Genomic DNA, 23937 nt, shown 5'->3' on the forward strand with positions numbered 1-23937 from the left:
TCATTACTTCAATTCTTTGACCTTGTTATGAGGAGACTCCACAGTTGCACCGAGACCTCTGTGTCTCTGCTTAAGCTTAGGTTACCCGTAGCCTGGTTCCGCAGGACTACTCTCTTCCGAAGCAAACAATCCTTCTCAAGGGCTTTCTGGGGATGTACATCAGCCAAATTTCGCAAAGTCCTGAAGGCAAAAAGCTAAAGCTGATCTGTGTTTTAATTTTGCCGCAGATGGCAGGCCAAGATTAAAGCAGCAGGCTTCCCCAGGCGATCTGCTCAATGGCTCTCCTGAACCCGCGCGGGGAAGAGCTGCTCGGCAAATGGCTTTGAGTGGCTGCCCAGTTCGGGTTTGTTGTTGCTGCAGATGCTTTTGTAGGTGAGAGATAATTCATAGGCAGAGTGGCACTCTCCATCGGGAGGGACAGCAGTGACAATGCCATCGCAGCGCTCGTCCCCAGGCCCAAAGCCCTCACGGCCCTGTGCGGGAAGTAAGAAAAAGTCCACAAAGCAGAGCCAGAACAAAAGAGTGAAATCATGAAAGAATGAGGGAAAGAAAGAGCCAGATGCTCCAGCGTCATTTCTGAGGCTGCAAACCAGAACGAAAAGCCAGTAAAGACTTGCACCTTTTAAAGGAGTAATGAATTGTTTCCTCCTCTGGCAGGCAGTGATTTGACTTGCCACATGCCTCCTAGTAATTTCCCAGCAGGTTTTAATGTTGGAACAATGGCGTTCTGTTAGATATTGATTTTAAAATAACTCTTCCACACTTACTTGTGACTTTAAGAGGTGAATTACAGCCCTTGAATGTGCTCTAATGTAGCAGTGGTAAATAGTTAAATAGGCACAATCTGTTTCTGCAGGCGTTGCCTGTCCAGGAGAAGGCAGAGCTTGGCTGAACCTGGTCTGCAGGAAAAACATCCAGCATTCTGCCCGCACCCAAGGAAAATATTAATAGATTCACAGTGGATGTGGTGGAATTTGACGGAAAAAAGTCAGTGCTGGATGTTGAGGCAGTGAGAGTGGGAGGGCAGTGGATAAATGACCTAATCGTAGCTCTTTTCTTCTTTCACTTCTACCCAGCCATGGTGCGGCCGCGGGTACGGCTGCAGCACCCCTCGGGCCGACCTGGGTCCCCTGAGCGCCGGGGTCGGGCAGGACACGCGCTGCCGGGGCGGCCCCACGAGCAGCGCAGCCACAGCTGCCACCATCGGCCGTGGCCGAGCCTGTGCTGCATGGAACGACTAAAGCTGCTCCGTCCCCCGACAGCGCTGGGGCGGCTCCGTCCTGGGGGCTTCTGCCTGGGCGAGCGGGGAGCCCAGGCCTGCGGCCAGCGCCACGGCACCGCGCTGAGACACGGGGGCACCGCGGTACCCGGGGCTGGGGTCCGGCTCTCGCTGTGATGGGTGGTGGGTAAGAATGCTGGTTGGTGCCGAGGAAAAGTTTCTCTGTCTATCTGACACTTTTGGGGGGTTTTCGTTTTGTTTTTAATAAGCGATTGCATTACAGTGCCTGGGACACTCCTCCGCAGCGCTGGAACAAGCTGCTGTCAGTCACAGGGGTGCCACATTTGGCTCCGGCCGCCCAGAATGGACAGAGCCCTTGAGAAATTGAGTTAAAATGTCTCATATTGTTTCCCTGACATTAAAGCGGGGCAGGAGTTTCACTTCATGCCTTAGGTGCCCCACGCTAGATCCACGCCGGGGAAGAAACTCTGGGTCAGGGCAGGATGTGCAGGTGGTCTCTGGGAGGGGAGGGCAGTTGTTGGCAGCCCTCGGGCGGAGGATTCGCCCCCGGCCAGAGGGGCTGCAGAGACACGGGTCGCTCAGAAACTCCCTCTGTGCCCAGCTCAGCTCCACGGTTCACACCGAAAACTGATTCCAACTGTATGGGCTGTCATCAGCTCAGAGACGTAATTAGTCTCGGCTGATTTGTTGCAGGGCCTTTAACTGCACTTCCCCTTTCCCTGCTTTCCTACTGACAGTGGCTACTCTGTCCCTTATTTTCAGCTGATCTCTGTAAATTCATTACTTTCACTGGGTCAGCGCTGTTACGAAATTATCATTTTATGAGACTAAAAATAGCTCAGATCCAGTCAGTAAGCCAATCACTCCCCTTCATCTCCAATGAAAACACAATGTTATCTTTAATCTGTATTTCTCAGGCACTTACTGTGATGCAGGCTGGAATGAAAGGGGGAAAAAAAAAAAGAAAGCGTAGCTTAGAAAAAAATTCGTAAATCAGTTGCTATAGATGCATCTCTGCCAAGGCTTCCATTGGTAAATTTAGCAGTCACATTACAATTTTAGCCAGTACCATTACTTGGCCTTATTCAAAATAATTCACTTCTCACACAACGAGCTTACCCTAAAGGGAAGTTATTTTGTCTTGCACATTACAAATGGTGTTTCTGCACATACGTGCAGTCATTACAAATATCCAAAGCCACAAGAAACCTAAGGACAGATAATTTTTTTTTTTTTTTTTTAAGAGAGAAAAAAATCCACTGAATTCCGCTTGCTCCGAGAATGAATGAAGGTATTTTAATACTTCTGGGGTTCTGGTGAATATAAATAGCTCAAAAATGAGATGCTTGCCTGAGATTTACATCAAGATAGTGAAGGGAAAAGGTTCCATCTGTAGTTCCTGATACAAAGACATTCTGCACACAATATCTGTAAATCCATTAGGAGACAAAAATTGATACACATTTCATATAAGATGAAGCTGGAGTCAAGAGAATGAAAGCTCAAGAAAATGGCTTCTTTGTGTAGCTCCATCAATTCGTTGTCTGATTGGACTTTCCGTATATTAAATTCAAGCAGTTCTTTGGCCCGTGGATATAAGAATTGTTGACTGTGTGGGAAATGGTGAGAGTGATGAAATTTTAGTGCCTCGCTTTACAAAGGAAATCCCCCACATCTCATCCATCTTTCCATCGATGATGTTAAATATGCAAAGTAGTGTTTCTATTAAAGCAATTTTTCTGATTCAGTTTAACGGCAGTTACTGAAGTACTGACACTCACGATGTGATTACTGGGCCAAACGGCAATCTTGCCGGAGAAGCTGGGAATGGCAGAGCTCCAGAGATGATTTATTATTTTCCTTACTTCGCAAACTCCTCTTAGTTTGCATGAAGGAGGGTGAATGAAGGTTACTATCAGCTTGAGTGGTTTCGGTGCTTTGCATTGGAGAAGTAACCGCGGAGACATCTCTGTTCGCGCTGGCAGCGCTCGCGGGCAGCGTGGTCAGCGTTCGGCGAGTTCACGCTGGTCTGGCTGTCAACAGTTTGGCAGCGAGTGTTTCACATGCTATTTCCCTACTTAAATTTCATCCCCTCTCTTGTCCGTGATTGAACACCAATAAAAAAAGAAAGCCCAAGAAATAAGCCAACCAAAGAATGACGTTTCTTTCGGAGGGGTTGATCGGGTGTCAGTTCTCTCGCGCTCTCTCTGACCCACGGAGGTACCAGCTCGAACCAAGACAAACCAGAATAGACCCCTGCCCCCAGATCCCTGCTCTCTAAGCACTCAGCTAATGAAAACTGTAAGAAATTTCAGATCTTGCTCCAGACCAGGCCGTTGACACAACCAGGCCGGCATGTCTGTTTTATCGACTGCCTAGCTTTAACCTGGCTCCGTAAATGAATGACATAGATAGGACTGTGTGGTCCAAGTCGCTGATGTGGCTCTTTCAAACCCATTGACCAGTGCAGCCAAACCTGCAGGAGGGACAGTGTTCTCCAAACCAGTATGTTCTTGCAAATTGCAAGGGGGACAGTCAGACAGAAGATAGATTCTCCTAGGACCACTCCGAGGGCGCTGAGCTGTGGGAGCTCAGCCTTCGTCAGGCAACAGAAAATCACACAGCACATCCCTAAGCTCAAACCAGAACAAAATCCATCGGGGCCCGGCGGGGAGCCCGGCTGCGACGCTCTGCAGGGCCCTCGGGGGCCTCGCCGCGCCCCGGGACGGCGCAGGTAGATGTGGCACTGAGCTTGTCACAGCTACAATTTGCTGCCTACGCCGCAGGTTGCAGACACTGCCCAAGTCGGAAACGTACTGCTGTTGTCAGGTGAAATGAAAACAGCTATAAAAAGCCTAGAAAAATATGCGCTCTAGGCAAACATGGTGTGGGGTTTAGTAGTGTGAGAGAGGTCTGGTACCACAGCCGCCTGCTGATGGGCAGGAGATGGGGGGCTGCCCCACCCATCACCAAATGCTGCTTAAAAGCGAAAAAAACAAGGTGACGAAATTTATGATAATTGAACTGTCTGTATATAGATGTAAAACTGGTGGCTGTGGCGTACCAAGTTAGCTACAGCCGAGAGGGACGTGAACCCGCAGCGTGCTGCTCCGCTGCCTCGCGGAGATGGAGGGTCCCGGGGCTCCGGGGGGTCCCGAGCCCCCACAGCACAAAGCAGGTGCTGGCAAGGCTGATGTTCATCCTACCCGTGTTCTAGAGGAGGGCAAGAGGGAAGATGGGGAGCTGCTGGCCTCTTGAGAAGAATGTTTCTGCACGAATTGGATAGCTGATTTTGAATTAATTTTGAATAGTTGTTTCAGTAATTCAGATTGATTTAAGATGCACCCAAGAATAATGCTTTCATTATAAAACCTCCTGAGCAAAATTTAAATCGTACTAAATTAAAAACAGCCTCGGTTAAGCCAGAGCTGATGAGCACAGCAGAGGGATCAGAGATGCAGGGTCAGTATAATTTAATTCCTTTGCTTTGTTTCCCATTCCAGGAAAACTGTTGTACCTATCTCCTTGGGTCGTTAACCACCTAAGGAGCTCGCAAGTCGTCCTGGGTGTCTCAAAACTGTTTTGCATAGTAATCCCACCAAAAGCAGCATTTACTCTCTGTTATACAGTGCTTCACCTTCAAGAAGAAATGCGTTTTTATTGCTTTTCATTTATGGGTCAATCTGCAAATTCAGCTGTATCCTAAAGATAACTCTGGAATCTGGAGTAACAGCAGCTGCTGTGCAGCACAGTAGGAGGGTTGATGGTTTCCTAATGTTAGCCTTGTTTGTTTGTTGTAAGCAAACTTCCCCTCTTATCTAAACGGAGCTAACTTTTTAACGTCTTAATAACATGGGAAAAGTTATCCTGCATGTTCCAAATCCCTTTTTTTAAAGCGCTCTGTCGCAAGCAGGGGTGGAATCCCAGTGTCAGGGAAATGTTCGCTTATCTGCATTTAATGTTTCAGTGTTCGGGACAACAAGTACATACCTACGTGTACCGGTTTGAGTTAAAATCCATTGTGCTTTAGAAGTTCTTGTTTTAAAAGCTGGCTGAATTCTTAAAGGCAAATGGCAGAAAATATTTAAGCTATTCATAAAGTCTCTGAGCACCGCTGAAACGCCAGCAGTGAACTGGCAACCCCTAACCAGGCAAAGTCGGACGTATTAAGAAGCACGTTGGAGGCTTTGGCTGCATTTTTGGCAACGTTTGTGTGATAGGAATTGCCAGTACTCTCATTAGTAACAAGGTCCTTCCAATCATACTGAAATGACTTCTGAGAGAGATGGAGGTGAAACGTTGCAGGGAAATTCCAGTTTGTCAAAACGGAAAGGATGTACGGGGAAGCGAAGGGGGCCAGGAGGTGCTGAGCACCCTCACCACGTGGTGGGAGCCAGGGAGGTGGAAATGACCTGAGGCTGGAAGTTCCGTTTCAGAGTCCCCGGGTCCCTGTGCCACGCTGCCAAGCCATGGGCAAGCTGCCGCACGAGCCAAGGGCTGGTGCCGTCCCCGCGCCCCCGCAGCCGGGACCCCCCCACCCTCCCGACCCGCACCAGAATGTGCGGCCCTCCCGGCCGGGGCTCTGCGGGGCTGGGCTGGCAGGAATTAGGGTTTTATGGCTCATGGTAGCAACTCGTCTTTCTAGCACGGGTTTTGGGCAAGACCGTGGAGAGTGTTTGGCTTCGGGTGCTTGGACAAGGCGGCGTCGGGTGCCCGCTGGGTGGGTGGTGGGCAGAGGGGTGTCAGAGAGCACGGGGGTTCTGCAGGGTCTGCTGTTCTCGGGGGTCTGTGATACAACACTGGACTTGGCTGATAGACTGTTTGCTAGAGACGTCTGTTTTAATTAAAATCCTGCAACAAAAATCCCAAGTAAGTAATACTAGAAGTTTTAAGCTTTAAGTCTTTGGCAGCATTTTATATGTCCCTTTCCAGTGAACTCTTACAAAGCCGTGTTTAAATTTCTAATTTTTTTAAATTCTTGTCAACTCACTTAGAGCACTCATTCATCTATAATTTCTGTGATTACAACAGATTGAGAACACTTTAAAGTCCTCGGGAGCACTCTGGTTTGTCTATCCGTGCGTTCAGAAAGGAAGGGAAAGAGAACGAGGCCAAGTCCCTGCCCTGGCAGGAATAGAGACACAACAGCACATTCTGCTTGTGCGTCACAGCGAGGGGTTGTTCCCGAGCCCCACCGAACGTCCCCTCGACCCCGACTTCCCTGTCACAGAGACACCACCATACGTGTGAACGGGCGCAAGGTGCGTGGCTGGAAGGAAAGGTGTGACCGTTAGTAAGCGGATGTCAGGAAACCGAAGCTGTTTTCATGCGTTTCCCCCGTGCAGAGGCCGCCCAGGCCGCGTCCCCTCCTGAGGCTGCTCGGGCGGGTGGTGGGGACAGCGGGGGGGGGACCTGACCAGTACGGACCTGTCCGAGTCACGGGGTGGGTGAGTGCTGGGAGCCACAGCCCAGCTTCGTTTTCTAAGTAAGCACTGACTTCCAGAGCAAGGAGCTTAGCTTTTGTCACACAAACTTGCAAACTTTGCTTAGATGTTAAAAAGGAGGAGAAGGAGATCTTTTGGTGACTATGACAAACATGTTCTACACTTCCACTTAATGAAGAAATTCAGACTTGCAGTTGTCATATGCTCAGATTCTGCGCCTTTCTGACAGCTGAATTATGATTTTAATAATTTAAAAGTGCTACTGCGAGCCTGTTCATGTATAATAGGCACAGGGAAGTGTTTAAAATCAAAAGCAGTTTAGAGAAAAAGTGGTCACCGTGTTACAAGAATGAGAATTGTCTACATCTGAATATGAAACTCTCCAGTGGGAAAACTCTTTGCAAACCTAGAGTAACTTAGTATATATAAACATATAAACTTAGTTCTGATAGTGGATAGTTCTGATGCGTGGAATTCAGAGATTGCATTTGATCGTACCTCGGGGACTGCCTGAAGCGTGGCCGGTGCTGCCTACCTGCTTTTACATAACCCCACCAGGGTGAGGGCTGGGTCATTCTGCTTACAAAGGTTTTAGTTCAGAGCAACAGAAGCTCAAATCTATAATCTCAGTAGAAACATCTGTATGACAGAAATGAAATATAAGGGAAAAGAGTGCCCTCCAGGCTACATTCCCCCTGCTTTGATATCATTATCTTTGTAGCTGTCCGTGGGACTGTTTGAAATTCTACTGCAACTGCTACAGCACACTCATTTTTTTAAACTCACAACTAACGAAGCCCGTATCCTGCTCAATTAAGTACAAAACAGGTCATGTCCTGGAGATCACTGTATTTTCAGTATCGTAGCCCACAACATCCATTTGAATTCAGCAATACAGTTCCTGGCATATCAAGTGAAGAAACAGTGACCAACATCGCGACAAGAGACAACATACACATCAGCGACTTTGTGTAACGTCTATGCCGAGAATGAACGTCTGAAAACATAAGCTCTAGTTGCCAGCTCCCTTACACTCGTGTTAACTTTTCTCTCCTGCAGAAGGAGTGCGAAACAGGACCTGCTACTCCACAGCCTTGCTCCTCCTGCACTCATTTACCATTGTGCCAAGCAATTGTCGAGTGGGTGTAAGTGCCTTTTCTGCTTTAAACAACTTCACATAAGCAGAAACTGCAGAAGTTGTAAGGCAAAGAACAATCAAGCCCTTAACAGTTCCAGCCCCTTTTCGAACATGCACCCAGGTAAATGCTTAGGAGTAAGCTCCTAGTACGTGCTTGCCTGCTGCTCAGTAAAAGAAAAAGTACTACTCACCCCAGTGTTGTCATGGTTACAATAGTGTACCAAAAGGAAGCAGGAATACTGGTGAATTTGCTTGCCGAGGACCCTTTCTCTGCATAAAACATCACAGTTGCAAAGATGATGATTGCCATAGTGAGGGAAAAGAGGAGAAAGCCAAGCTCGGAGGCACAGCTCTTCAAAGTGTAGCCCAAGATTCTTAAGCCTTGGGAATGGCGAGAGAACTTGAAAATCCTGAAAACCCTAAAAACCCTTAGTGTCACAAAGGCTCCGCTGACGTCCTCGTTGTTGGTCATCACCAAGCCAATGTAGTACGGCATGATGGCCACCACGTCAATGATGCTCATCACGCTTCTAATGAATCGGTAGCGACTTGGGGCCGCAAAGAGTCTCAACAGATACTCAACCGTGAAAATCATCACGCACGCCGTGTCCAAGCAAAAGAAAGCCACAGCATATCTTTCCCCACATGGAAGCTCCTTGTTTCCAGGCACCGTGCCACAGGGGACAGTTTCCACGACATTAGTGATCACAGAGACAGCAATAAAGAAACCGGTGACATAGTAAAAGACTAAGGCTAAGGTGCTGGTGTGGGGGTTCTCAAAGGCTCGCCACATGGTCTGCCGGAAGCTCAGGGATGGCATGGACCCTTCTTGGTTGTTTTCAGAGTCATTGTCATCCATCAGCCGCTCTGCGTTTTCCCGCTTTCTGTCCTTGTACTCTTCATAGCAGCAGTCCCCAATGATTTCAGGGAGGATCCCGTAGAAGGCAAGCTCTTCGTCATAAGCAGAGATGCACTCGTACCTGGGGTAGTGGAGCTTGCCAGTTCTATAAAAATTTAAGATGCACCTAAAGACCTCAGGGTCCCGGTCAAAGAAGTACTCCTTAGTGTCTTCGTTGAAGAAGAACTCCTTCTCGGTGCTGCCCAGGAGAGTGTCCGGGTATCTCTCCAGTGTAGTCCTCCAGGTCTGGAAACGCCTGCCGCTCACATTGAGAATGATGAGCTCATCCTGCCTCTTGTTTTTCTCCGTTGGAGCCAGTGGCATGGGACAGTTGGCCACTGGCATCCATCCTATGGCGGCCGCCCTGGCAAAGGGCAACCAGGCTGCTACTCCTGCTGCCATGATGACCCCAGGCCTTGCTACTGGAGAAGACAGTTAGGCTGCTCCCGAGACCCGCTGGAGGTCAGATCAGTTCCATCTAAAACACAGAACAAACCAAAACCACAGCAGACAGTCAGCGGGGTGTCCTGCCCCTCGTGTTCGCCTCCGACACCAGCACGTACCCAGGAATTTCAAACGACTCGTCCCCCGTGCTAGACAAGGCACGTGGGAATCAGCTCCGCGGGGTTATGGCATTATTATTATAGATTGAAATTTTGAATAGCAAATGATTCCTCATTAAAAGCATTTTAAAAGTAGCATAAACACACTAATTTATATTTGCTTCCTCACAAACAAGACTAATCCATAATTCCCCAGGTGTAAGCCTCGTGCTCATCAGTTTAACTACAGCTGTCAAGAAAGAGCTGAGAACTCCAGTGAAATCAGCTTGCAGCTCACCCGGTGAAATGGTGTATGCCCTGAAAAGCCACGACTGGACTGAGCTGGGTTTCCAGTCTTAAAAAAGTTCAATCTGTAATGAATCTTGCACTCAGAGCATTTTCAGTCAGAGGAAACAGAAAACCCGCTCTGGTTTTCATTACTTTTCTTCTGCCTTTAATTAAAGTCCTGGCCTCCGCGGCAGTTTTTTGCTGCTCTCTTTCATTTAGAGATGGGTTTTACTCTTGTGAAATATTGCATCCCTTCCCCGGACCAGAGGAGAATTCTGACTTTTGGGGAAACATTGCTCAGAATGTCTGAGCAGCAGTAAGCCTGAAGCCCAGGTGTGACAGCTGAGGACTTGAGCTCCCAGCTGAGTACCAAGGACTTCGGAACGAAGGAAGCCTCTGAAGCTGGACAACTTTCTTCCAGCAGAAGACACCTCCATGATTTCCCAGCTAACAGAGGCAGAAGTCCTTCAGCTGCAGAACTGAAGGACTGTTCGGCTGAAATGAAATACGTTCACTGCAGTCTTAACCTTTAGAGGAAAAATATCCCAAGTTTTCCAGACCCTCAGCCGCTGGAAGCCAACCTTCTCTTGAAGTTAGGGCAGTTAATTGTGATTCTGATCTAGCCATAGATTTTCGTTTTGTTCTTCGGTCAGAGTTCTTACAATATTTAACATTTCTTTTGACTTGCATTTTCTTTCCCTTCCCTAATGTTTTTCTAACTCTACCATAAAATTATCTGGGGAAAGGCGCCGTTATCATGCAAGATGCATTAGGGGCCCTATCAGAAGTCGATTTATCAATGGAAATTCCATTGATTCCACTGACTGAGACCCTCAAAGCTTAATTATATCCTCTACATGGTATCCTTCTAGGCAGTTTTACTCTGAAGTTTTGTAATTATATGAAAGCTGCCACGCCAGCCAGTAAGGCTGTAGCCTTATTGATTTCAACAGGCCATCAAAATACTGAATAAAAAATGATGGAATCAATCTGTGGTGAAAATGACTAAACTGCTCACAGAAATGCTCTTCCTCTTCAGGGCACATTAACATTCATCACCCTAATGTGGAGCATCTTTCTGTGCAATTTTTCTACCTAAAGGACAATTGAAGTCCCTCGTGCAAGCATCTTACTGCTGCTGGAAGAGGTTTTGTAATTACGAAACATATAATAATCCATAGCGATGCTTATCCCAAGGAGACACTTTGCTTATACACACGGCACTGGAGCAAACATCCCACAATATTTTCCTATAAAGAATTGTTCAATATTACTCTGCGCTGTTTTTTCTCTCCCCCTAAAGAGGGAATTTACCGCGTTAATAGTGCCAGACTGACAACCCTGGAGACCAGGCTCTTCCGTCTGCGCGGGGAGGAGGCAGAGCCCCACGCTGCAAACTTTCTCTGTGCGACTTTGAAAATACACCCCGGCCTTGAGCCGGGGGGATCTGGGGGGCCCGGGGGGAGTCGGGCACCAGAGATGCCGGTTTCTCGTGCCAGCAGTGGAGGATCTTTGGACTTTTATGAAACGCTGCGCTAAGAACAGGGCTGCAAAACAGGAGGCAGCAAAACGAGAACCATTCCATTCATTAATCACCAAATACATACAGGCGAATAACCAAGAGACCAAGCTAATGCATCCTGTTCCTGTTTTCCCTGCTGGTAAACTGTCCTCTCTGCTTTTTAATTTCAATTAGCGGCACCACCACAGTCATTCTACCAGGACTGATGGGCGACGTAGGGTGACCTGACCAGCTACAGTATGCTGGATCCTCATCTCCCCTGATTTCTCAGGGGAACCTCGTTAGAAATCTCTTCTGTACTTTTATAACTTTGGTTGTAAATTCCAGGTTACCTACATTAGCTGCTGAGGCACTATAAATACTTCACATATAATTGTTCTAATAAAGCACTGGTAACTCATAAGTGACTTACACATTTTTAAATCAATTTTTAAAGATAAAATGGGTCCTTCCATGCTGCCAGTATATGTGGGGAAGCTATAAATATCTCAGCTATGAAACGGACAGGGGATTAAAACAGAGAAAGAGAGGGGTGTTCGTCTGGGGAAGTTTAGTTCCCATTTCTCTGTGACCAAGAGGTGCAGCTGGCTAAGAAAGCATAGTGCACACAGCTTAATTCTCAAAGTTGCACTGAATCTGTCCTACTTGAGCCTCAAAATACACAAAAGAGAGTCTCTTTCAGCTATAAATTGTCTGAGGAACTGAGGGGGAGAAGAGTAATGAAATCTCCAGTCACAGAGTTTTTGCTTTTTCTTGTCCACGCGTCCTTGGAACTGCACCCCCTCCCCAAAGTAAGAGAGAAAATGAGGAGAGAGAGAGGACTGGGCTTGTAATTCAGAGCTGCACGAACTAAGCTGAGTAAAAACGATAGGAAGTAACTAGTTTCTGTACAGAACGTGGAAAGAATCCTCCTTTCCTGCCTGCCTGGGTTTTGGTAACTGCTAACTAGTCTTATTAGGCTGGGAAGCAATTGGCCAGGCACCAGATAGACTGTACAGTCGACAGAGGCTCTTCAGCCCGCATAGCAAACAGACACACTTTAATTCTAACAAGCATATATTTAGCTACAGACATACTTCTAATTTTAATTGCCATAATTTCTGCATGCAATTTGAAAGGAACTAGTTAACAAAAGATCAGTGTCCTGCTGATGACATTTAGAAGAGCTGGTACACAAAATAAGATAATTTGCCTCCTCCTGATTTAAAAAAGTCAGCGTCCATAGAGAAAAGAATCTGTTTTCTTTAGACAGTTACGAGGACGGTGACATGGTGCAAGCAGATTTGATGGAAGAGCCTGTGGTTTGTGCCCCTGTCCCCTCCCAGCATCCTGACCCCTCGGAGTCCCTCCCCGGCCGCAGCCGCTTTGTGGGCACCATCGGTTCACCCCAGTTTCAAACAAAAACCTGCCAGGCACGGCTGGGTCGGTAAAGCTCTGGAGGAGAACTTCAGAGGACGCAGTTATTTCTAGTCACCCAAAGTGTCAAGAAATAAAGGAGGGATTCTTACCACATCAGCTCCCACCAGCAATGCCATACTTAATAAATGTCTCTTCGTAGTCTCACGAAGCAGAAACAAAACAAAAATCTCATAGCGTTTCCCTTTCTAGAGGCAGACAGGGATGATTTAAAATACGACTGATAAACATCCTGTGAGCTTCTTGATGAGACCCTGCTAATGGAGGGAAGAGCCTTGAGATCGTTCCTTCTCTCCTTTCCCGTCCTTGGCGGGTCGGGCTCACGGCAGAGATCTATTTGCTTTAAAGCAAAATATGTCAGCCAGAGCTTCCATCTCCTCTGTCGGTCACACACTCCTTTCCCTTCGCAACCGGATCACAAAACTTCCTGCAAAACCTCCCCTCCCTCGGTCCATCGGAGACATTTAGGAGCAAAAGCAACAGGCTTAGGAGAACGGCACTGGAAGTTGTCCCCTCCCTCCTTCCCTCCCTCCCTCCCTCCCTCCCTCCCTCCCTCCCGGCCGGGCTGCCCCGGCGGCGGCGGTGCCTTACCTGGCGCGGGGATGCTCCGCGCCCGGCCCGGGGATGCTCCGCGCCCGGCCCGGGGATGCTCCGCGCCCGCCGGCGGGGCTGGCCCGGGGAGCGGGCAGGAAGGGGGAGCACTGCCTGCTCGGGAGAAGGGGTGAACTGTGCCGCCTGCCTCTGGACTCCCTCTCTAAGGCAGCCGGCAGCAATCAGTAAATGCGCTCATCATTGGGAAAGTATATATAGAGAGATGACTAAACAGCTTCTCCCTCATCGCTGCCGAGACGGAGTCTCTCTCTCTCTCTCTCTCTCTCTCTCTCTCTCTCTCTCTCTCTCTCTCTCTCGCTGCTTCTCTCGCCCGAGGTGGCTCCGCTCTGCCCCCTCCCCTTCCAGCACCGCCCGGGGCTCGGCCCCCGCTGCCCCCCAGCACCGGGGCTCGGCGGCCCCAGCGGGCGAAGGCTCCGGAGCGGGGCTGGACGGAGCCAAGAGAGACTCCGGCAAATGGAGACATTAAATACAGCCCGGAGCCTACGCTGCATGCTAATGTGCCAGCGGCGGCGGGGGGGGCGAGAAGGGGGGGAAAAGTAGGGGATGAACTTCACTGGTCCCTGCCGGAGCTCGCCCTGCGTCCCCGGGAGAGGTCCCTGCTCCTGGGCAGGACAAGGAGCATCCCGGCGCCCGGCAGCACCGCGAACCCGCCGCCGGCCCCTGAGCCGGGGCAGGAGGCTCCGGCCGGGAACGAACCCCGACAATTCTGATTTAAACCGGGCTCTGCCTCTCCGCTCCTTCCCTTCGCCTGCCCGCCGCCCGCCCCCGTGCCCCTCGTCCTGCCGGTCTCGCCCGCCCGGCTCCCGGCAGCTCCTCCCGCTGCCCCCAGCCCCCCTCCCCGGGCCAGGGGCAGGAGTTGGGCTCCGCGCCCCCCCCCCCCCCCCCGTTAACCCCCCCCCGGGAAGCCCCGGCCGGGGCAGCGGGTCCTGCCGCAGCGGTACTCGGCGACATCCAGCGAGCGAGCGACACCGATCCGCGCCCTGCGCAGCGCTCCGCGCCCCCCCGCCACCGCCCCGCGTCCCCCCGGGGGCTGCAGCGGCCTGGGGAGGGGAAGCACGGGGGGGACCCTCCTCCCCGCCCGCAGGTGACACCCCCCCCCCCCCGGGGGCCGGTGTGTCCCCCCCACCCCGGCCCGGTGTGTGCCCCCCCTCACCTCGGCAGGGCTCCCCGCCCCGCCCGGCCGCGGCCGCCAGCCGAGCGCCTCCGCGGCCATGGGCTGCCGGCAGCGCGGAGCGGCGCGGAGCGGAGTGCGCGGGCGCGGGGCGGCGGCGAGCGGCACCACCGCGGCGGACAGCGCCGGGGGGCGGGGGGGCAGAGCCGGGGCCGGGCGGGGCCCGGGGGGGGCGGAGTGACCGGGGAGGGGGGGTCTCCCCGAACATCCCCCCCCCCCCCCCGGGCTCTCCCGGAGCGGCGTGATGGGGGGGGGGGGGGGGGGGGGGGGCGCTGGGACCCCGCCGGGGGCGGCTCCAGGGTGACCCGGCGGCGCGGAAGATGCTGCTCCAGATGTGGCACTTCTGGAGAGGGAATGGGGGGGCACAGCTGGTGCTGCCGCTGCTGCTCCAGCGCAGGGAATCCGCCCAGTGCTCCGGGGTCCGCGCTCCCGGGTGTGACAACAGTGCCGGCTTCTGAGAGCCGTAAACCGGGGCCTCGGCCAAAAAAAAAAAAAAAAAAAGAAAAAAGGTATTATATATATAAAAATATAAATATACATAAATATGTCTATATAAAACCATCCAAACCCTCGAACACTTCAAGACTCCGATTCTCTGTTTTGGAAAACGTAACCTGGAATCTCTGACACCAGCACCCAGCTCGGTGTCTCAACATTGTCTAATCCCTGATAATTCAGTGCAATTATTAAAAACTAATGCTAATTTCTCCATGCCAACTCCTGGGTATTCCTCCCCCCAAAGCAATTTCCCCCAATAATATTTGTAAGCTAATTACAGTGCCTGCAGACTAGTTAATGAGGTTATGCAAAGGCAACATATTATAATCTTTAGACTACAGATGCTCGTAGTTGTGTGCCGGACACAGGAATAGTTGGGTGCAAAATGAAAACTTCCACGAGGAACTCGAGCAGCTCTGTGAATTTGAGCGAATCATCCAGACTCGGGCGCTGTGAGCTGCTTTCAGAACTGCTTTCCCCTTTACAATACTTCCTATATCTCCGCTTGCTCCTCTTCTACTGCAGATGCTCAGAAGAAAGCAAAACCAGAAATGTCATTTGGCTTTACTTGGTAGAAGAGATTTTTTCTGTGATTTACAATGTCATCACTTCATAAAACCTCCTGCCTCGCTCAGGCGTGCGCTGGCCTCGCTCTTTGCGGGCTCTGGCCTGGCGCCGCTTCGGAACAGCTTTTCCCCCATGACTCGGCCCCTTTTAACTTCCGATCTCTATTAAAAAGCTAATTTGGGAACTCTTTTTCAATGCTCCCAATTTTGTATTTTTAAATAGAGTATGAAAGTCAAAAGCAAGCTAGCTGTAGAGAGTCTGATGTGAAAATATTCCTTCTGCTCTCTTTATTTATCTTTGTCTTTGTTTCTTTCTCTCTTTAACTCTCCGTGGCTTTCACTCTTTTGCTCCTTCTGCCTTTCCCCTTCTCTCTCTTTCTAGGAATATCTCCTTAGGTTCTACCACACCAGTTACAAGCTTTATTACAACTTTTTCAACAACTTTTTTCTCATTCTATTACTGAAAAAAGTATATTTTTATCATTCTATTACTGAAAAGTAGAACAAAAGTAAAACAAGCCACGTACGTAGAGAAGCAACTGGAACAAACCGTGCATGGTTAAATATCAATATTAAATTTAGTTCACTTGAGTTTTTTGCTCAGCCATTTTCTTCTGTATTTATATCCTATGCCTCTACAGTGTATTTTATTTATTGTGTTTGTTCTTTACGCTGGGTGCTATCCTGCATTAATTCTGCTTCTAAATATCCCATTGACTCCGTGGCCGTGCTGCGTAAGCGTTCTGTGATGACGGCTGCAGTAACGAAGCCAGCTCGGTGGCTTGAAATTACAGCTTGCGTAACACTGGAGCTTTGTAGTCTGATTATGTCCTACAGGCCGTGCCAACAGTTTCCTTGCTTCGGATCCAAGCTCGTGAAAATGCCTGCATGGATTAAAGAAAGATCATTAATATGGTTATGCGAAAGAGTTGGGCTTTGTAACCTTCAAATTCTGTATGTGGTCTGAGACTGAAACCGCCGGGAACACGGCAGCTGCTCGAGTGGAGCTTTGGTGTCTTTCGAGAACCCTCTCAGGCCTTGGCTAAGTCTCTTAAGCTGTGTTCCTAGTTCCCATCTAAAGAAAGAATATAATAATGTTTACTGACAAAAAGTATATTATCAGGATGTATAAATATTTATCCATGGCTATAGGATTCCTGAAGGACTCAGGGCTGCACAGAAGTACAAAGAGTGATCTGGTTACGTCGGTCCGTGTGCCCGGCTTCAGCCACCCCCTCTCCAATTACCCACCCTCCAAGATTTCTCTTGGGCTGCTTCTCTCGGTACACAAATGCACCGAACAGGGAGTCCTAAAAATGAATAAATGCAGGAAGGCACAAGGCACTTTCCATCTTGTCCTATAAATCCAATAGAAAATACCCGCTGCTTCCTCGAAGCGAGGTGCCTCCGTGCCCCGGGCGAGGCAGGAGAAGGAGTTCAGGTGTCTCGCTCACTCCTCAGTCTCTCTCGTGTAGGTATTTCATCACTGGAAACTGCAGTTTCAGGGGCAGGAATGGCCCTCACTGGAGCTAATCTAAATTTTCTTTTATCAGCACACTTCTGGTGAAAAATTTATTTTGACACAGCAAAAACTGTCAAAAATTGGATTCGGATCAAAATCTTGCAGGCTTCCTCATACAGAAAACTAGACTATTGAATTGGGAAAGTGTCCATTACAGATGATCTTTCATAACACAGCTCTGCTTTAGGTTTTTGCAAAACCAACACCTGAAACATTTGATAGAGATTTGTAAAAAATGAAACCGTGATTATCTCAGCATCCTTTGGGAGTTTTTAAGGGGATCTTGTCATTGGCTTAAGAAACCCCCGGGGGAAGAAGTGTCTCATTTTCAAGCACCTTTTGAAGAAGCTTCCATCCAGGGAGATGTTAAGGGTTGGGGGATTTATTTAGGCTGACCAGAGATGATAGAAGCTCCGCTTTGGGGAGCCGTGCAGAGTTTATGGGGGTACCGCCTGTGTCCCCTGCGGCCCGTCGGCCTGAGGACAGTCCCCGTCCCTGCCTCGCTCTGCAGCTTCTCACTGCTGCTGGAAACCAGGGGGTTGGTTCAAGGCCATCGCCAATTTACAGCGTGTTCAGTTTTTCCCCCTCTATGTTTGGAGATTTTCCAACCCGAGATAAAGCCTCGCAGGCAGCTGCATTCTGCCACTTCTTTCCAAAAGGGAAGAGGAAAGAGCCGTGGATGGTGGCCAGCAGCTCCGCTAGCTAGCCAGCAGCTGCAAAATTTTCTGCTCAGCTGACCTTAATGAATCAAGAAAAGATCCCACATGATAGTAGAGGGAAAAGACCCTTGAAGGACGGCAGTGACACTGAATCAGGGCTTCGATTTATTGTCCACTGTCCTTCATCTCTCCCTGGCGTTCACCAGGGCTCACTCTCCCAGTCTCACTTCACTTCACACAGTGAGTAAAATACCACCACTGGTTTGCAGTGCTACTCCCTGCAGCAGCTCATCAGGGCTTGTGCTGAATTCTCCCTGTTCCCCATCACCAACATCCAAACACCGGAGTAACCAGTCTCTGTGTCAGTGCTCCTGGCTGCAGCTGAGACCGGGCGCGGGGCGGGCGGGAAGGGCAGAGGTGTGTGACCCGCGAGGAGGCAGTGCTGCTGGGTCTGTCAGCAGAGAGGTCAGTCCGCGTGCCTGCGTATTCCGTGGCTGCTTGCGAGACGGTACTGCCTGTGAACGGCCTTTGTTTATGCCGTGAAGAGGATGGTGCCGGGTAAGGCCAGTTTCACCATCCTGAATCTGAAGCATCTTCCCAGCAGCACCGCTGGGACAACGGGACAACGGGCCCGTGAGCCTCGTGCTCCTCCGGCCTGACTGGGCGGTGGATTCGTTGAAGATGAGGGAGGGAGAACAGAGCGATGCCAACGAGGGGAAAATTAGGACAGTTGGCTTAAGGCTAGAAGCTCTGTGAAAGCCTATGAGTCCTTCGCTGCTTTGCTGCACTCTTTACTGCTAACGCTTTAGTGTCCCACGGTCCAGGCAGGACTTTACACATCCCTCTTATCCGACCACGCTGCAGCAAGTTTCTTTTGCAGTGATCTGCCTCCAGGCAGTTGGGAATTCTTGCAATTATGAGTCAACCAAGGCTAAAAAGCTCTGAACTGAGCAAAGCACAAGCCAACTGCAGTCCTTTGATCTCACACACATTGGGTTAACCAGTCACCATCAAAGCAATCATCATTATCTCCTGGAACTTGAGAGACCAATTAAAGAAAAGCGAAAAAAAAAAAAAAAATCCCCAAACCCAAACCGACCTGAAATAAATTATTAATGTTAAATTATCAGGTTTGCAGTGGTTACCGGATTTAGAGTGATGCTGCAGGTTTTGCTGCTAAACTTAACAATACAATATATTGCAATTGCAGTTTTTCGGTGGCTCATAACCAGTAAATCAGGTCTGTGGAACTATACATTTACTGCAAATTTAAGGAGTTGTTCTTTCATTTTTTAAGGGTGCATTTTAAATCAAGTCAACAGCCATAAAACAATATACAGCCTGCCTAGCTATTGTCTGGGGAATGAATCCTGTACTATCATCATTTCTTTTTATTATTCTTCGATATAGGGGCAGGAGGAGAAATCTGGGAGTGAGACTCCTTGTTCAGCTGACCAGTATAGAGGGTACATGGTTTCTTCGGAAGTGAAGGGCTCTCCTCCACCCAAGGCCTGCACTTGGATTACTTAGTTCTGGGCAAACTGGAGCAGAAAATGGCTGCTCCTGTGTGTTGGTGCTTTGCACAGAGATACATCAGAGCGTGACAGGGATGGCCAGTAAGAGCCAGGAGCTTTGCTTGCTTTCTTTTCCCCCTTTTTTTTTTTTTTTTTAAGCTCACCTGTCTGCTATAAACTATTCACCGTGTGAGATTGTTATGTTACGGCATCAATCAGCGTGGCCTGGGCTGGGAAGGGAGGTGATACAGGCCAAACCTGCCACCTTCTCCCTGGGAGCCTGTTTCTCTGGGTGTCCAGGGAAGGGGCTTTCGTGTGGCAGCGCAGGCAGGATGAAGGGTTTGCTGGGTTCTGGTGCCTGGGGGAAGGTTGGATTGGTGGCTCACGCCAGGCTCGTGCCGGAAAGACCCGACGTCTGTCGCTGCCCCGTGCGCGGCGCCACACTCGCTGGGAGGTCACGGACCTGCGGCTGCCAGGTTAGTCCCGAGCTTCAGATCTGGGCAAAAATGTACTTCTGCTGCGGTGCTTGGAGAACTTTGGGTGTCTGTTCAACCAGAGACAATAAACGTTAAAATATTTGTAGGTGAAAGGCAGTACAGACGCCGCTGGCTCGGGGGGACCCCGGCGCGCCGTGGTGGGATGCCCGAGGCTGCGGGAGAGAGGGGAGAACCTGTAGGAAGGGCTTTGCTGCTGCTTCTTTTTGGATCCACTTTTTGTGTTTTCTTGCGTTGGGAGGCAGTTGCTGTTTTTCTAGATGCAAACCCTGTCTCCTCAGCGAATTCTCTTTTCTGGAAGGAAGCCCGTGTTTGTTTTCCACTGGGGGTTTGATGAAGCACACGGGAGAGCAGAGCCACGTGCTGTGGCAGAGCCGGGACAGCAGCCACAGCAAAACTCTTGACTGGGGGGGAAGGAGGTGCTGGCTCATCCCCCCTGGCTCTCGGGGGTCCGGAGAGGGGGGGTGGAAGCCCTGCTGGGCTCCCGCTGAGGGACTGCTTGGCTCCCTGTGGCACACGGGGAGGCCCTGGCTGCCCACAGCTCCTCCTCACGCAGCTCTGAGGTGTGGGGGTACGGGCAGGAGCAGGGGGGCCCCCCCCACAGGCACAGCCCGAGGGTGGCACAAGGGTGGTTTTGGAGAAGGGCCGCTGGTGTGTCCCGGAGAGCAGAGCTCGGGCTGCCATTCCCCACCCTCCCTTTTTCCTACATGTGGCTCAAGACCTCTGACCCTGTGATAAGAATTTGATTTTTGGGAGGTTGGTGGGGGGGTTACCTTCCCGTCCAAAGCCTGGTGGCTTCATGCAGCACTTTTGGCCGTGATTTGTACAAGGATGAATTTCCGTTTCTATGACGATGGCATCGCTGGAGAGGTGGCTCTCTCTCCTCCCTGATGGAACTTTTAATGAGACAGACAAAGTGTTGAAAATAAAAATGAAAGGCCCTGCTTCTTGTAAGCCCTTTTTTTCCTGCTGCTTAATTATCACATTGAAGATAAAAATAGCTGAAAAATCACTGAAGAGGAGATGAAGGGTTTCTGCAGCAAGCCTTGTCCCCTTCAGAACTGGCCCCACTTTGCCTCTGTACGCTCCCGCTCGAGCCAGGGCAGCGATCCCGGGCAGCCCTGGGGCTGTGCTGCTGCTCTGCTTGCAGAGAAATGCAAAAAAAATTTAAGAAATCCTTACTGGAACTGGTGTCTGACCAGTTCAGGGGTAAGGCCTGTCCGGGTGAGCTGGGTGAGACGCACCATCGTCGCGGGCGAGGAGCGAGCTGCCGCTGAGCCCCCGTGAGGGCTGGAGGCTCCGTGTGTGCCAGCGAGGTGAGGACGGTTCTGCCCTGGGCTGGGCCGTGGCTCTGGTCCCTGCCGGGAGCTGGGACGGGGCTGGGGGACGAGCTGGGCCGCGGGCCAAGGGGCTGTGCCAAGGTCTGCTGTGGCAGAGGCTGCCCGAGGGATGAGCGTGGTGAGCTCGCACCGCCAGACCTGGATGGTTTTGTCAGGAGTTTCCTCGTGGTCAGGAGGGGACGGTTCCCAACCCGTCGCTGAGGGGAAAAAAGCGGAGATGGATTCTAGCGCCAAACCCATTTATCATACCAACCCCCTCTGTATATATGAGAATTCTAATAGGCAGAAATAGATTTACTCTTTTATCTCGGAACAGATTAAAAATCCTTTTACCTGCAGACAAATTCTGTAACTAGAATTCAAACTTAATCTGATTTTTTTTAATTATTGAATCCAGTAAGATCATTATTTCTGTCTTGCTTATAGCAGGACGTAGTCCTCTAGCTAAAGGGAAGGTTTTCTGTGTGCGTGTGTGTGTCATTAAGGGCTAACCTGGAATTCAGATCTTAATCCTCAGCACAGCCCTTTGAGATAGAAAGGGCTTTTGTTAACACGTTAACTTAAACTGGCTCACGGCAGAAGCAGTAGCTGATAGCTCAAAAGGCAATTCAGTTAGTATTTTTGGATAGTTAGTGTTAAATGAAGTTCTTAATGAATGGAAAAATCTCTCATCTAAGCTTCTCAAGAAGCTCAAAAAGAATATTTATGCAAACATCTCTCTGAGCAGGAGGTTCTCTGCACACGTGAGGGAGATCTTGCTGCTTACCGGGCTGGAGGATCAACTCATTAAAGGGGTTTTTGGGCTGTTCAGGCACTTCGCCAGGACACTGCTGGTGTTTGCCTGTTTGTAAGACCTGAGCAGAACCTTGTCTTTAGCTTGGTTTGTAACCAGGGGCCCATCTGGCAATAGACTTGGTAGCCAGCAGAAGGGCCCCGGGCTGGGTGTTGGTGCTGAGCCCGGGCGCGGGCAGAGCCCGAGCGGAGCCTCCCCGGCACGTTCTGACCACAGGCAGGTTTCTCTCGCTTGACTCGTCAAAGTGATAACCTGTCTGAAGATTGTGCAGACGTCAGAAACATGATCCCACTTGCTTTGCAGTGTAAAAAGATAACAATTGTTGGGCTTTTGATGTCTACTAGGAAAATGCGTAATATCACCAAATATGCAAACTTTGTGTTGAACACAATCTGCCTTCTATTACAGGTGGTGAGGTTAATCAAGACACCCTGGCACATCTTTTTAAAAAGGACTGGTTTTGCTCATAGCAAAATTCAGGGTCAAACTGAGTAATATTTCTGATTTTAGATTAGGTGACAAGCTGGCAAATAAAAAAAAAAAAAAAAAAAAAAAAAAAAGAAGAATTTGAGTTTTCAAAATCAATGTGCACGTGTTTCTGACCAGGAGGTCTTCTAGAATTAAAATTCGTATTGTTCACCCAGGAATGAGTTACACAAACTCCTTTTTTTAAATTAGATAATATCTTGGATGCTTGGATAATGCATTTTCTAACACTACGTGTAGTATTTCTCTGCGCAAGGAATAACAGGCAAAAAAGTAGCACAATCTAGAATGATGGAGCAGGGCATAACGCAAGGCAGATTAAATAGGCACATAGGGAATGTTTAAACAGCAAGCAATAAATCCATGTAACAGCACCCAAATGGAGTCCGGCCCAAATGATGGTTTTGGTATTTATTGATGAAACCTCACAATTTTATGCCACTTCTCATTTGGGGAACTGCGGACATTGCCCAGTTTCTCCGAACAGTCAGTTGAGAGAGAGGCAGCTCTCGATTCTGCTGATGGCAGAAATGGAGGAGGCATACAAAATTCCTCTTTTTCTTGGTGTTCAGAATGTTGAAGAACCTTTTCCACGTCTGTTGCAAAGATCTACTGCCTGAAGTACTACCTTCATCTGCACAAAGTTAGCTGAGGAACAGGGGTAAACTATTCTGGGTTAGAAGTGACACGGATAACTAGGAATTCGGATCTGACGATTCCTTTATTGCTATTATAAACACTGGGAGAAAGAAGGGAAACGGAACTTTTCAGTATTTGGCAATCTAGTGTCTTACAGAAGCCAACTAAAATTGTACCTTGCTCCCCCGGGTGTTGGTGCCGGCGCTCGGAGCGGGAGGCTGCAGCCCGGTGGGAAGGCTCTCCGTGTGCCCCAGATCAGACCTGCAGATGTAAAGCTCAAGGAAGAGCAAGGCAAATATTCATGAAAATGTCTCTGTTTTATGTGACCTCCTTTACACCTCAGCTTTGATCCAGGCTGCTGATCCGAAGAATAGGTTCTGATTTCCATTTGATAAGGCTTACATTTTTTGTCAAAGGAGACTCAAAAAATAATCCTTTCCTGAGCAGATAAATCGTCTAAAGCGCTCAAACATTCAGGCAAAGGAACTGGTAAATCTGCTCGCTGAACTCCCATGATTGCTCGTTCTCGGGAGTCCCCCCTGGGAAGCTGCTCCCCTGGGCATGGCTGGGGCTGACGGGGCCGTGGCCACGGAGCGCGGGTTGGTCCCGGCGGCACAGGCGGGCGCTCGGGGGTGCGGGGCTGTGCCCAGGGCCGACATGTGAATCCACAGGTAGCCCTGAGCACTCAGCCCGGCAAGGGGCCGACTCCTCTGAGCATTCCGCTGCCTGCTCAGAAATATTTAGGCTCATGTTTAAAATGAAGATCCCGAAGGCCCAGCAAGTCAAGAGTCAGCAAATGTGCATAAAGGTAAATGCCCACTAAGTGCTTTGCTGGTCCATAGCCAGGGGCCTGCCGACGTAGGATCTCAACTCCTGTTAAAATGTGGATTTTGGACCCATCCGAAAGCAAAAATTGTCACTTGGCATTCAGACCTGCTGCTGGACGTAGAGCTTTTCTGCTGCAGGGCTCTTCAGGCAACTGTTGGGAAAGAGCGACGACCCTTCCTTCACGTAAGGACAGCAGTGAGAAGAGAATGGTTATGATGATTTACTAATTAATCCAGTACAAATAGACATATGAATAGATGTTTATTTAAAATTCCTGCTGGCGACTGCGCCCGGTGCTTCGCACGCTGTCAAGGTGCTGTTCTTGGC

At 49.7% G+C, this 23937-nt stretch overlaps 1 protein-coding gene across 5 annotated transcripts in view; it reads right to left on the reverse strand.

The window, feature by feature from the left end:
- The window catches only part of KCND3 (potassium voltage-gated channel subfamily D member 3), a 127843-nt gene extending 113513 nt beyond the window's left edge, over positions 1-14330 (reverse strand). For 3 of the 5 annotated variants that reach the window (XR_012635067.1, XM_074925344.1, XM_074925341.1), the window contains exons 1-2: positions 13080-13325; positions 8014-9198 (exon numbers count right to left, since the gene is read on the reverse strand). Coding sequence is in view for 4 of the 5 variants with exons in the window: in XM_074925344.1 (XP_074781445.1) it covers positions 8014-9122 (1109 nt within the window). In the remaining variant the exon portion in view is untranslated. Of the gene's footprint in view, positions 1-8013; positions 9199-12580; positions 12904-13079; positions 13326-14253 lie in introns of those variants that run through there. The other 2 variants (XM_074925342.1, XM_074925343.1) reach the window with 2 other exon arrangements.
- Between the last annotated feature and the right edge of the window lie 9607 nt (positions 14331-23937).

The sequence above is a fragment of the Athene noctua genome, chromosome 23 (genome assembly GCF_965140245.1).
Source record: "Athene noctua chromosome 23, bAthNoc1.hap1.1, whole genome shotgun sequence".
Taxonomy (NCBI): Eukaryota; Metazoa; Chordata; class Aves; order Strigiformes; family Strigidae; genus Athene; species Athene noctua.